General features: G+C 52.5%; 1 protein-coding gene across 2 annotated transcripts in view; it reads right to left on the reverse strand.

Annotated features, from left to right (window-relative positions):
* Nucleotides 1-13,364, reverse strand: part of Col5a1 (collagen type V alpha 1 chain) — a 157,669-nt gene that overhangs the window by 29,158 nt on the left and 115,147 nt on the right. For both annotated transcript variants that reach the window (XM_074052867.1, XM_074052866.1), the window contains exons 35-44: nucleotides 12,473-12,517; nucleotides 11,969-12,022; nucleotides 10,627-10,680; nucleotides 7,980-8,033; nucleotides 7,018-7,125; nucleotides 5,612-5,701; nucleotides 5,480-5,533; nucleotides 4,190-4,297; nucleotides 979-1,086; nucleotides 17-70 (exon numbers count right to left, since the gene is read on the reverse strand). In XM_074052867.1, the coding sequence (XP_073908968.1) occupies nucleotides 17-70; nucleotides 979-1,086; nucleotides 4,190-4,297; nucleotides 5,480-5,533; nucleotides 5,612-5,701; nucleotides 7,018-7,125; nucleotides 7,980-8,033; nucleotides 10,627-10,680; nucleotides 11,969-12,022; nucleotides 12,473-12,517 (729 nt within the window). The remainder of the gene's footprint in view (nucleotides 1-16; nucleotides 71-978; nucleotides 1,087-4,189; nucleotides 4,298-5,479; nucleotides 5,534-5,611; nucleotides 5,702-7,017; nucleotides 7,126-7,979; nucleotides 8,034-10,626; nucleotides 10,681-11,968; nucleotides 12,023-12,472; nucleotides 12,518-13,364) is intronic.

Raw genomic sequence — 13,364 nt, forward strand, 5'->3', positions numbered from 1 at the left:
GCCTCACAGCTCTTACCTGTTCGCCTTTGTCCCCCTTGCTTCCTTTCTGGCCCGGCTCCCCAATCTCTCCCTAGGGACAGACAGGAAGGATGCAGTTAGCAAGCCCAGTGACCTTTTTCATTCTCTTGACTCATTTTTTCTTGAAGCCTAGAAGCAGTCTGCTTCCTCTGTGGCCCCAGAACTTCCATAAGAAGAAATGCTTCCTTACATTAATTGGATTTCCTTTCTGATACAAGGTCTGGAAGGCACGAGGTATTGATCTGACACTGTACAGGATGTTAGTAGCTGAGGCTGCTGTGAGGGAAAGTCTCTGAACATGTCCACTTTCCTTTTCAAATTGGACTGGCAACGTAACATAGTAAGTAACTCGATTACTGCACTTCCTGAGGGCATGTTAAAGTTGTCAGTTTCTGTCAGGGAGGGGCTCCCTCCACCCCAAGATGAAAGCCACAGGGCTCCCTCCCACCCCGAGATGAAAGCCACCCTCTATGCAGAGGTGACAAAGTGGGGAATGTCATAAATGAAGAGTGAAGTTTTGCTGTCTTCATTAAATGAAGTATAAAATACAAGCTCCTTGGTAATGGTGTCAGATTATAAAGCACACACTTAATGAAACAGAGCCTTGATAATTCAAGAGAACACATTTAAGAATAGATATTCAGTAAAAACTCATTAAATCCAGCTCTGCAGATTCCAGACTGGAAATGATTCAGAAGGGAGCAATTTTCTTTGCTCTGGCTACTAACTGCACACATCTTAGGCAATAACAAAACTTGCACAAGAAGGAAGTGGTGTCCACGCTCCCTCCTGCATGTTGGTTCATCACCATCCATGTGCTACTTTTAAAGCACTGCAGTGGCTCAGGGCTGCTCTCTCAGCTGAGCTCCACCCGTGCGCAAGCTGCTGTTTAAATCCACCGCCCTCCCGCTCACCTGCCAGCCTGCCAGGCTCGGCCACACACAGCTTCACTGTCCTTACCTTATCTCCGTCTTCTCCAGGGGGACCCACAGGGCCAGCTGGACCGGGGAGTCCCACAGGACCCTGGAGGCCATCACGGCCAGCTGGGCCTTGTGGGCCTTTCTCGCCCTAGATAGGACAGAAGATCCCTAGTCAACAGGGCTCCATCATGGGAACATTCCAGCAACCAACTCATCAGCCCAGACAGGAGACCATGGTTCTGAAGACTTCTGCCACATGTCTAAGGGCTGACTGAGGCCAGCCCTGGACTCTGAGTGACTGGCTCTGGACTCTGAGTGACTGGCTCTTCACTGCATCCTAGGAAGGGCTGCTTTTACAGATAAGAAATGGAGACCTAGCTAGTGTTATGGTTTGAATATGAAAAGTGTTGAATACTTGGTCCCCAGCTGATGGTGCTACTTTGGGAGGTAGTAGAAATTTTAGGATGTGGGGGCCCGGTTGGAGGACGTGAGTCACTGGGGGTGCCCTGGAGATAGACCTTGTCTCTGGACCCTTCCTGTCTGTCTTAAATAAATCTTTCCTCCTTCAAATTGCTTCTGTCTGGTATTGGTCACAATGATGTGAAACTGACTAATACACCTGGTGAGCAGAGAGCCAGGATTCAAATCCAGCCAGCAAACTCCTGAGCCTGTATGAGGGATCATCCAAGCTAGTGAGCTGGGCCAAGTCAAGGGAGCCCCAGCCTCCACTGACTTTATCACTCTTTCAATTCTTATGAATACCCTGCCTGTACAAATGCACACACATATGTACACCTAGACATACACACCCACGTGCATGCACACACACAGAATATACACACACACTGTGCACCCGTGCACACAGGGACATGTATACACACATGCACGTGCACGATACACAGACATGCATGTACACACACAAACCCTTATCTTCTCTGTCCCCAGTCTGCCTTCTTGGTGGTCTCCAATGGTATTTGCTAAGTTTTTTTTCTGAGGGTTGAACTCAGGGCCTTGCACTCGCTAGGCGGTGCTCTACACTTGAGCCACGCCCAGGCAAGTCCTTATTTTTTTATTTTTTATTTTTTTGCTTCACTAGGGAACAAACCAGAGCATCATGCATGCTAGGCAAATACTCCACCACTGAGCTGCATCCAGAGCCCCCTCACCAAGTTCTTTCTTTGCTCAGGCTTGCCTGCTGTCTATCCCATCGCCTTGAGCAATGGGATATTCTCTCCCCAGCCAGGAATCTCTTTCTCTCAATGATACAAAGAAAGTAGGTGCAATGAGTGAGCGAGTGTGTGTGTGTGTGTGTGTGTGGGACCCAAGAGAATGCATATTTGATGTTTGGCCTGCAATGACCCAGGCATGACACTCCCATCTCCCTCCCCGCCACACCACTCACTCCTCCTTCCCAAATTTGGAGCCGTAGATAGAAATGTCTGCCCTCCATAAGGCAGAGATACCAGGGCTGCAAGCACGGTTCCTGTGCAGCCTTCCTGTCCCATGTTATCAGTCAGATGGGAGGCAATGGAGATGCTTAGCCCTTTCCCTGACCTTTCTGCTCTCTGGAGCCAGTCCAGGAGAGCGCAGCTCCTCAGCGCCTGGTACAAACCAGCTCTGGCAAGGCTCCTGCCTATTTACTCTCTGCAAACAGCGAGCCAGCTGTCTGTAGCTGAAGGTACAGGCCGGTGTACGGCTCCCTCTCCAGCTGAACACGTGTGCTCTTGGGTGCTCCACTCTCTGCAGCTGAGCTGCCCTGTGTGTGCTAAATGCCCGAAGGCATCTGTTTTCCTGCACGAACTCCAGCTGGACGCTGTCTTGGTGCCTCACTAGAAATGAGCGGATGGCATCCAGTTGTGATAATTCCTTGAAGGATTCTCCCGACACAGCTTAAATGGGGATCTCTTGCTCAAGCTGTTCTTCCTGCCTGTGAGCCCCTCAGGGCAGAGCACAGGAGTCATCCCTCACTAACACAAGTCAATGGGCACACAGCCCACCTGGGCACCCTTGGCCAGTCCCCCCCACTCAGGCTCAAGCTGACCCTGAGCTAAGATGAGGACACTGATCTGGACTATGTCTGCACAGCTGTCTGAAAGCAGGGCAGTTGGGAAGGTGCACAATGGTGTGACATGGTAGGAGAGCCACTTGGATGGTGAGTACTGTTGGTGACACAGGGAAGGAGCTATAGGCTGCTCCTAAGGCGTGACTTGGTGGGAGGGACCTGCTCCTCTATCCTGAGGTTTCTGAGAACTGCAGGGCTTGAAGTTCATAGAGGAAGCAGTCCATCATCCCTGGAGCCAGCTCCGCCCTTCTTTGCCAGATGGCTTCTCTCCATGTGTAACCCCAGATCAACAAAGGTAGCACCAGCTTCCAAAGTAGGGTCTTTCGGGGTAGGGGCATGGCTCAAAGGGTAGAGACCTTGCCTAGCACACACAGGGCCCTGGTTCAATCCCCAGTACCACATCAATCAATCAGTCAATACTAGCTTTTGCATGCCTAAAGTCTTAGCTACTAAGAAGGTGGGGTTAGTATTTTGAGTTTGAGGCCAGCCCAGGCAAAGATAGTGATACCTGGTCTCAAATACAAAATACAAGGCCAGGCATGCTGGCTCACGCTTGTGATCCCAGCTACTGGGAGGCAAAGGTAGGAGGATCAAGGTCCAAGTAAAAGTGGGAGACCCCATCTGAAAAACAAACTAAAGAAAAAGGCTGGATGTGACTCAAGTGGCGGAGTACCTGTCTAGAAGCATATGGCCCTAAGTGCAATCCCCAGTACTGCCAAAAAACAAAACAAAACAAAAAACCCTCCTAAAACAAAACACAAGCAAACGGCCCGGGGTGTGGCCTAAAGGGATAGAGCCCTTCCTTAGCTTAGATCTAATCCCTCATACCTCAAAAACAAAAACACCCATTTTTCTCTAAGATCAGCTGTGGGGTGGGTCAATAGGGAGGGGCTGGGTACTCAGCAGGCAGCCAGGCCGTCTGCACATGTGGCCCAGAGGGTTGGGGGACACCAGGTCCACAGGGCACAGACCATCCTAGTCTGCAACACTGCATGCAGAGGGGACAGGCTGGGCTGGTACTGGGCTCCTGCCTGAGCCACGGTCCCTTGGAGCATCAAGCTCCTTATAGGACAATCATGCTTTACCACCCCCCCCACAACCCCAGGGAAGTGCCCATGGGAACACCGGCCACGGGAAGGGGCCCCAGCACCTCCACTGGAGGGCTCCCCAAATCTGAGGCAGTACTTACAGGAGCTCCTTTCTCTCCAGCTGGTCCTGGAGGTCCCTGAGGCCCAGGTCTCCCTGGAATTCCAATGGGCCCAGCAGCACCAGCTGGACCTCTTTCCCCTGGGGATCCCTAGAGAAGGAAAATGGTTTGTTTCAAAGGTTCTTAAACTGAATGGATAAAATTTCCTAGAGCTCTATTTGATCACACCACTCACCTCCTCACTTTAGAGGCCTCAGTAGCTCACTATGGCCCTTTGCAAGCACACACTATTTGTTCTAGCATTTGAGGCTCTGTGTCATCTGGCACCTTCTTAGCTCTTCTCTTCATAATTCCATCTCACACAGCCCCTTCTCCCCCTCCAAGTTTGTGGGAACACATTCTCCTCACAAGCCTGCCTTCAACAGTCTCCCCCAGGGGCTTGGCATCCCCCATCCCCTTTAGGGTCTGATTATCCACAGGGTGCACACTTTCTGCTCTGCTCCTCCATTCTTTAGGTTTTATGGGGAAGGAGGAGGAAGCCCTATCGCAGAGGCAGGCACTGCTGGTAGGTGGGTATTGACCTAACCTTGGAGTCACAGCAAGAGGCCAGAGCTATTTGCCTGCCCTGTCAGAAGGAAGCATGAGATATTCCTGTCCACCTAACTTCCCTTTTGCCTCTCACGTGAGCCTGAACTCAATTAGGGGAGTTGGGATGATGTTCACAGGCCCATTCTCAAACCCAGCTGCCCTGGACCCTGGAGTGGGGCTACTGAGCTCTTCTGAATGGCAGGAGAAAGTAAGGCAGATGCTCCATTTCCACCAGCATTGGCCAGGAGCAGAGAAGCTGTCGACCTGCCACTGAGGGTGGGCAGCCCCCCTGCCCTTGTCCCACCTGACCACAGCTAAGGGTCTGGGGACATGGGCCTCTAATTGGTGGCTTAGAGGTTGAAAGGGGCTGATGAGTTCAAGAGAAATCAGGTCACAGCCCCTGCACTAATAGGCTGGAGCCAGGCCTCCTGCCTGCCCTGGGTGGCTTGCATATTGCTAGGATGCATTCCCAGAACCAGTGACACCTACGTCCACCCTCCACTGCTGGCCCAGGACAGACAGGACCATGCATCTGCCCTCCAAGCTACTTGCAACTTCATCCCCTCAACATGGGTGTCCCTGGGACACTGTCATCCTCCATGTTAACTCAGGTACACTGTCCCCAAACTTGCCAAAGTCCCCGGGCCACACCACACAGTGTGCCTTCCTAGCTCTCGGGGACTGTCCTGTTTTGCCTGTGGAGTGGGTCTGAGTAAGAGGATGGGACAAAAGGTTTCCACTCACCGCAGGGCCTGGGGGACCGGGGGGACCCTCGCTGCCTTTCAGTCCAAGAGCTCCCTGCAAAGTAGCGAGATGTGGGTTAGGCACCCCAAGGCCACACACCACCCCAGTCCACTTGCCTGGCTCCTCACTCACCACTGGACCAGGGAGCCCTCGATCCCCAGGGAAGCCCCGCAATCCTGGAGGGCCATCTTTCCCGGGGAGACCGGCAGGACCTGGGTCACCCTGAAAACAGAGGTAGAGGTGAACGGTTCTGGAGTCACAGACTGCTGGCCTCTACCAGCTCCAGAGGGCATGAGATCTGCATCTCTGGGAGCTGGGGCGGGACTTTCCCTGCCAAGAGCCCCTGGGGATAGGGCTGTCCTAGGCCAGGCTTCTCCAGGGCCCCTTGGCCTTCAAAGGAATTCCTTGGCTTTCGTGTGTTTTGGTTTGGTTTGGGTTTGGTTCTGATGAGTACATGGCCCAGGTGTGCACCCAGGAGACATGCTCCCCTGACTGGGTCCAAGTATGGATCTGGGGAAGGGACTTAATCTGTGACTTCCTCTCTGCCTTCCATGGGGTCCAGCTCCCATAGTCCTGAAGGGTCACAAGGACTGAGCAGGAGCTGGGGGCACATCTACCTTACCTGTGGAATTGGGGTTCATCACAGAGCGGTGTTTAGCTAGTGGAGTTGTGACTAACCCACGGTTCAAAGCTCTGCCCCACAGGGACCCGTCACCGTTGCCTGTCCAAAGCCACACTTCTGAAAAGACACCCCATCCATGCCCGTACCCTGTCCAAGGGACATTAGAGCTATAATATCTTCCAGAATTTTCTCTGGGCTTCACATGGAAGCAGAGGGTCTTTCCAGACCAGCAGCTCACATGGCTTCTTCCAACTCAGTGAGCTCTTTGTGCCCCGAAGGATAGATGTACACAGCAAGTGTGTAAGTATGTTCTAGAACGTATCTATTCAAGTGCATAGGTATACACGTGCACAGGGTGTGATTTTTCTCAGTGTGCCTTTATTTGCAAATTTTCACCATGTTTTAAGTCCCTCTTGCGTGTGGCCACAGACAAGACCCGAGAGCTTGTGTTTTCTGAGTCCCCTACAAAAAAGGCGGCGGGAAGGCTGTTTGTTTTTATGCTAATCCATGGGGCATGGCCAGATGAGAAAAGGGGGCGGTAAGAGCCACAGGAGTGAGGATAGAGGCACATTCACTTTTAGAATTTATTTTTAGCCTTGCCCAGTGGGAGATTTTCAAAGGGTCACTTTTTACTGAATCTATACTAGATGTCAAGTCTAAGAGCTTTTGTCCAACCCTGGGAGGGGGCAGCTGGAGAAGGAGCCCTCAGCAGGGGTCCCGCTGATTCTCTTTGTGCTTGGTCCCTGCAGCAGATCAGCCCAAGCCCCAGCTCAGAAAGTGGAGCTAAACTCAGGGGTTTGGCAAGAAGAACGTTTGAGAAATTATCCATTCATCTGGAAGGAGCAAGAGAAAATACCAAGCCCTAAATAATCCCCAAGGAAAGGCTAGCCTGAGATGGAAGTTTCCAGAAACTCACCTTTGTCCCTTCTTTTCCAGCGAGGCCGGGGAGTCCCTGTTCACCAGGAGGGCCCGGGGGCCCTGGGTGTCCACGTTCACCCATGGGACCCGTCTCCCCTGTGGGACCCTATGGGAAAACCAATGTCATCACAAGTCAGTTTCAAGTGCTAGCTAGGAAGTGACCTTCTCTTTTTGAGTCTAAGGTCAGCTGCTCCACGGAGGCAAAGCTCACGTGGCCACACCTCCATGCTCCACACTCCTTCGCAAGTCTCCTTCCAGCCAAAATCCAGAAGGAAAAGGTGAAAGGAAGCTGGGTGGGCACTGTCACCTGACCCCACATTGAGGCTGGCACCCCCTGCCCCCTGCAGACCATGTCTCTGGAATTGAAGGGTGCTGGGGATGGCCAAGTCAGCCATGGGACTGGGAGAAGGGCCACACCAGAGTCTCCCTGTCCTTCATTTTAGCTCTGTGGCAGCAGGGGACAATGTCTTATTGCCACCATATTAGGTGCACAGTTTCTAAAGACCAGGGTGACTGCTGCCTGTGTGTCGCTCTAGAGCCATCAGTCCCAGCTGAAAACCACTCCCTTCATTGATCTGCCATGGTTGGGACAGGAGCTCTAGCGTGCTGGCAGGATCCATGCAGGAGAATTCAGTGCCATGGCTGCCCACATTAAGGACAAGTGGGCATAGCTGGGCCCTGCCCTGAGGAAGGCACACTCTGGAGCTGGGTCCCATCTGGCTCCAACTCAGGCCACCTTTGTTCTACCCACTGGCCCAAGCTGAGCCTGTCTGTGGGCCATTTGCCCTTTCTCTCAAGATGGTCTCCTGCAAAGGGCACATCTCCTACAGTTAGCACTCACTGTGGGGCTTAAGTCCCTCCATTAGTGGGGTCTACACCTTAAGAGCTGGGAGACCACACTCTCCCTAGTGTGGTCAGGTGATACCTGATAACTCAGGATGCCAGGATGTCATGCCTTACCTGAGGGCCAACCACGCCTGGGGGGCCTGGAGGGCCAGTCTTGCCTTGGAAACCCTGTGGAGAGAGTCAGCAGGCTGAGGTCCCTCTGAATGACAGCCACCACCCTACCCTGCTTCCACCAACGGGCTCGTTCCCACCACCTGTCCCCAAAGAGTGAAGGAGCCAGACTTCATGTGGGGCCATTTCTCCTGCTCTGTTCCTGTATTAATTTCACGAAGGTAAGAAGTCAGAGGAGTTAGCTCCCTGGCGTGTTTTTGTGCTGAGAAACAGATTTTGAACCCATCAGTCTCTCTCAAGTTGGTAAGCATTCGTTTTCTAAGCAGACTCAGGAGCCACCTCTGGGCTGTTTCTCATTAGTGACTTTGTGGGACTTTCCGGCCTTTATCTTCCATCCCTCTGATGCATGGCAGGTGCTTCGCCTGCACACTCCTCTGCGTGGATTTAGGACAGGCACGAGCCAGGCCTGGCTGCTCTCAGAACTTGACAGATGAATGGACTATTTTTTAATGTGCTTCATAGAGAATGTCTCCTCTCAGCTCTGTGCATGTAGGTCAGGGCTCCAGGTCTGTCTGGGTTGGTTCTGCTCCCTAAACGCTCCTGTGAGGGGAGAGTTGCCCCAAGGCCCTGTGCAAGTGCTACAAGGTGCTGTCTGCAATGGCAGCAGCACAGAAACACATGAACCACCTGAGACCTTAGAAGGAAACTTTGAGGCCAGAGCTCGGACTAGAAGATGGGCAGACACCTCTGGGCAAGCATCTGGGATCTCACACAAGCCTCTGGGCCACATGAACCATGGCCCACTGGGTCCTCCACAGGCCAGCTGGGTCCTCCACAGATTCCAGGAGGGCTGTCTTCTCTCAGCACAGCTCAGTGGCATTCAATGGCCCTGAATGGCCATTTTTAAGACCGGATTCTGTGGAAGTTGTGCTTTGTGGTCAGAAGTAAAGAGTGGTGGACAGGTAGAGGCAGGTCTGGGTGAAGCTTTGCTAATGTCATCATTAATGACAAAGTCAACAAAGGCCACCCTATCTGGCCCATGGTTATTCAGAGGCCATCCTCAACTGATGAGATGGTACTTGTCTTCAGGCCCTTGCTGAGAATTGGGCTTGTGGCTCACATTTAGAGAAAGTAATGACCACTTGTGTTTCATCAGAGAGAGGAGAGAGAGAAAGAACCAGAACACTCCAGGGAAGACTGTTTTCTCAGTGTCTGGCTGGCCTGTGGAGGAACCTCTGCACCCCAGATGGGTCTCAGAGACAGCCCAGCACCACTGAAGTACTGTCTGAGCAGGTGGGCAGGCCCAGCAGAAGCTGCTGGAAAGTACACCTTTCCCAGCAAAGACAAGCAGCTTAATTATTTTACCAACCTATTTCTAGAACAAGATCAAGGGAAAAAAAAAAATCACACAATATGCAAAACTTTCTATCTTGTCTCCTTGGAAAGGCATTAGAGAAAAATGTACAAAGCTCAGAAGAAATGTTTTAATTTTTCTCTATAAACAAAAGAGCAAAGTAACCTCCATTTATTAGTCAGCATGTGCTCTGTGGCTCACCAGCAGAGGTATAATTAAAAGAGATTTCACCACCAAAGAGAAACAAAGGGATTTTCAAAAAGCAGGATTTTATATCAGATAAGGCCTTCGAGGACCCATTTCAGGAGGGGCCTGCTTGGGCTAGAAGAGGCTTCTAAGACCTTCAGGGACAAGAAAGTTGGCTGTAGAGACAAAGGAGCCTTATCTGTCAGACCCTGAGTGTCTGAGAGCAGAACACAGAACAGCAACAGGGAAGTCACCCAGCACTGTGAGGCCTCAGCTATTCAAAGCCTGGAGCCCCAAGGTCACAAGTATGTCCACACTCTTTCCTAGGACATGCCTTCAACAAAATGGGACAGATCCCAAATGGCTAAAGGGCCAGAAAATGTCCACATTTCTGATAAATTCATCCCCAGCCAATGGAAAGTGGTAGGCTTTATTACCGTGGAGATAAGCTATCCTGAATCATGCATTTCTCTAGGCAAGAGAAGGTCAAAGGAGATCCCCAGACACAGAGATGTCCATCACATGCATAGCTCAGAGCCCAAAGAAAAGCCAAATTTCAGCAGAACCAGCCACCTGCCCTGTCTACTAGGAAAAAGGAAGTTTACCATCAGCCCCCCCCCCCCCAGGCTGGAACCTCCCAGAAGAGCACAGCTGGGGTTGGTGTAAGTCCACAGCCCTTCTCCTAAGGCTTTGTGACATAAATGATTTCACAGCCAGCTGCAAATGGAGACCCTTCCCAAGAACTGAAGGGGAACCAGGCGGGAGAAATAAGGTTTCAGTATGCCGATGATATCTACGTCCTGCTGGTTTTAAATGTGGCCTTTGACCAAAGCTGTTAAAACTTGCAAAAAGCCAGAAGTTGCTTTTTGCCCAGAGATGTCTCAGAGCTGCTGGCCTGCACTGCTGTTCTTTACCAGAGACCCCACAGCCTCACCCCAAGGCAATAGCAGACAGCTGGCCCTTAGGAAGCCTTGCCAGGCTGGCTGATCTCTCTCAAGCCAGGAGGGTCCCCAAGGCTATGCTGCACAGCGATGGCATAGCCTTGTCCAGAGCTGTGGGAGAACCAGTGAGGCCATGCCGGCCACGTCAGGCAGCACCCACGATACTCACGGTCTCGCCTCTCTGTCCAGGGTGCCCAGGGAGTCCATCCTTGCCTGGAGGGCCCTGCAGAAAAGAGCCAGAGGAAGAAGTTTCATTCAGCTCTGAGAAGCACCATGTTCAGTGGGACGTGATGCTACACGGGAACAAAAATTACCATTGTCTCAGTGGCTCTCGCCCTTGGGGCTTTCTCTGAGCAAAGTGGTCACCTAAAAGTCACAGTGATCTTGTAACTGAGTGCCTTGGACAAGCCTATCCCAGGTTCCCTGGTACTGAATCCCCACAGCTGCCCAGGGGAGGCACACTTTCATCTTCCTTGTCTTCCAGGGAGGAAGCAAAGGCAGGGGACGCCAATCAGCTCTGACGTCCAAGGGTCAGGCAGCACTAGAGCCCACATCTGTCTAGCTGGCAGTTGAACTCCTTCCTGATCACTGCCATGGCCACCCTGTTTGGCAGTAACCCCCACCATGGTCCACTTTTTCGTTTTAGAGGGGTATTAGGAGAACCATGCTTTACCTGCCACAATATGAATTGTGTCCCCCCAAAAGATAAGTGAAGTCCTAATCCTGGAACCTAAGAGTGTAATCTCATTGAAAACACTGTTAGAGGAGGTCATGAGATCATCAGGGTGGCCCTGACCCACTGACCTGTGTTCTTATCAAGACAGGGACTTGTAGACACAGAGAGGAACGGGCCACATGAAGATGGAGGCAGAGTCAGGGCACTGAGCAACACCGAGGACAGGTGGCAACACCAGAGTCCAGGGGAATATCCTGGAATGGGTCTCTTGTCCCACGGTGTGAGTCTGCCCTTCCCAGGCATGGGTCTCCCATCCTCTGGCATGGGTCTGCCTCTCTTAGTGTGGGTCTCCCCTCCTCTGGCAAGGGTCTCCCCTCCCCTGGTGTGGGTCTCTCCTCCCCCTGGCATGGGTCTGCCCACCACTGATGTGGGTGTCCCCTTCCCTGGAGTCTCTGGAAGGATCCAGCTTTGCCAACGCTTTGATTTTAGACATCTGGCCCCCAGAACTGAGAGAACATTTCTGTTGTTTCATGTCATAAGGTCTATGACAATTTGCTATGGTGGCCCAATACAACATTGAACCCAAATACAACACTGTGATGGTATAAGTGGCACAGGACCCATCCAAGGCTCTCTCTAATGCGGGTGTTCAGGCAAGTGGACCCAGCCACAGACTCCATCAGGAGCCTTGGCCAGGGGGGCTGTCCCCTCCTGCTAAACCAACCAGGATCTATGTGTCTCCTCCTCCCCAGCAGTCCTTAGGGAGATGAGGGTGCCCCGGGAGCACCCTCTGGGGATCCCAACCAGCCAGACTCTCAGAAGAAGCATGACTTACCGGAGGACCCTTTGGTCCAGGAAAGCCTGTAGGTCCTTGGGGTCCATTGGGTCCCTGAAGACAGAGAGTGGCCAGTTAGAGGATAGAAGTCCCTGCCCCCAATTCCCACAGTTGTCCTCACTTTGCAGCTGGTTCTCACTTCTCACTGATCCCCAATTTCCCCCTTACTTTCCTTGGCCCAGACCCCACCATGAGAAGAATCAGGAGGCCTAACAAGGTCTCTAGTGAGCCAGGTCACAGAGCAATGTCCCAGGGACCTCAGCAGCAAGATGGAGTCAAGGGACTGATTTCCTGTCTTCTCACACCTCCAAGATCTGCCCAGTGGATAGGCTGAGGTCTCTCACCAAGGAGGGCCTCACTCCCAGAATAAGCCACCCCAGGGTCCCACTCCTGCAAGAGCAAGGCCTGCCTCTCCTCGCCAGCTGCCCCCCAGAAGGCGCACAGGGATCTCTGGGGACAGCTGCCTCCCTGGAGATGTCCCTGCAGCCCAGGTGTGAAGCTTACCCGCTCACCGGGAGGGCCGGCTGGGCCATCGCCTCCAGAGTTGCCCTTGGGAGGAAGGAAGGGAGGGAGAAAAAAGCACACTGTGATTGTTGTCTGGATGAAAGCACTCTGATCATGACATCATCCACGTCCCAGTCAGATATTGCCTATGTGCCCTTGTCAAGGTCATCCTGACCCTCAGCAAAGGGCACAGCATGTCAGCACTGGTGGCTCCCAGGCCTGGCCTGACCTCTCACCTCTGCATGGAGCGGACACTGAGCTGACATTTGCAGGGCTCTGACATTACCATAATGTCCCCTGCAGACAGACAAAGGCTCTGCCCAGTCAAGAAACTCATCAGAAAGTCACTCAAAGACAGCACTGGGATTTGGTGCAGGGCCACCCCCACCTGTCGGCAGCTGCTCTGAGAAGCTGTTCATTCTTGCCTGGGGGCAGGAGATGCACCTGAGCTCTGCATGGAAGAACAACTGGTAGCTTCCTGGTCGCACACTCCAGTTGGTTAAGGGATGGGCCAGCTCAGCCCTTTAGTCAATGGAAGGTCAGAGATAGACCCCCCTTCCCCGCACTAGCTTCACAATCTGAGGAGCTGGCTTCATGCCTCTTGGTATGGACAGTCTAGTCAGAGTGGGCTTCACTGCCACAGCGCCAGAAAGAACTCTCTAGTAAAGCTTTCCCTGATGCCCTCTCTAGGAAACAAACAAGGTCTGCCCTCCAGAACCAGGTGGGTCTGTGCTGGGTCTGGCCTCTCTGAGACTCTCAGGACACCACAGATGAGGTTATTCTGCTTCTGTCACCCTTAGCTACGGGATCCAGCCAAAGGCTGTTGAGAAGAGGTTTCTCCTTAACTACTCCAAAAAAACTGTCCCTTTTGTCATCTGGAAGTGCAGACCAC

Source organism: Castor canadensis, chromosome 13, assembly GCF_047511655.1.
Source record: "Castor canadensis chromosome 13, mCasCan1.hap1v2, whole genome shotgun sequence".
Lineage (NCBI taxonomy): Eukaryota > Metazoa > Chordata > Mammalia > Rodentia > Castoridae > Castor > Castor canadensis.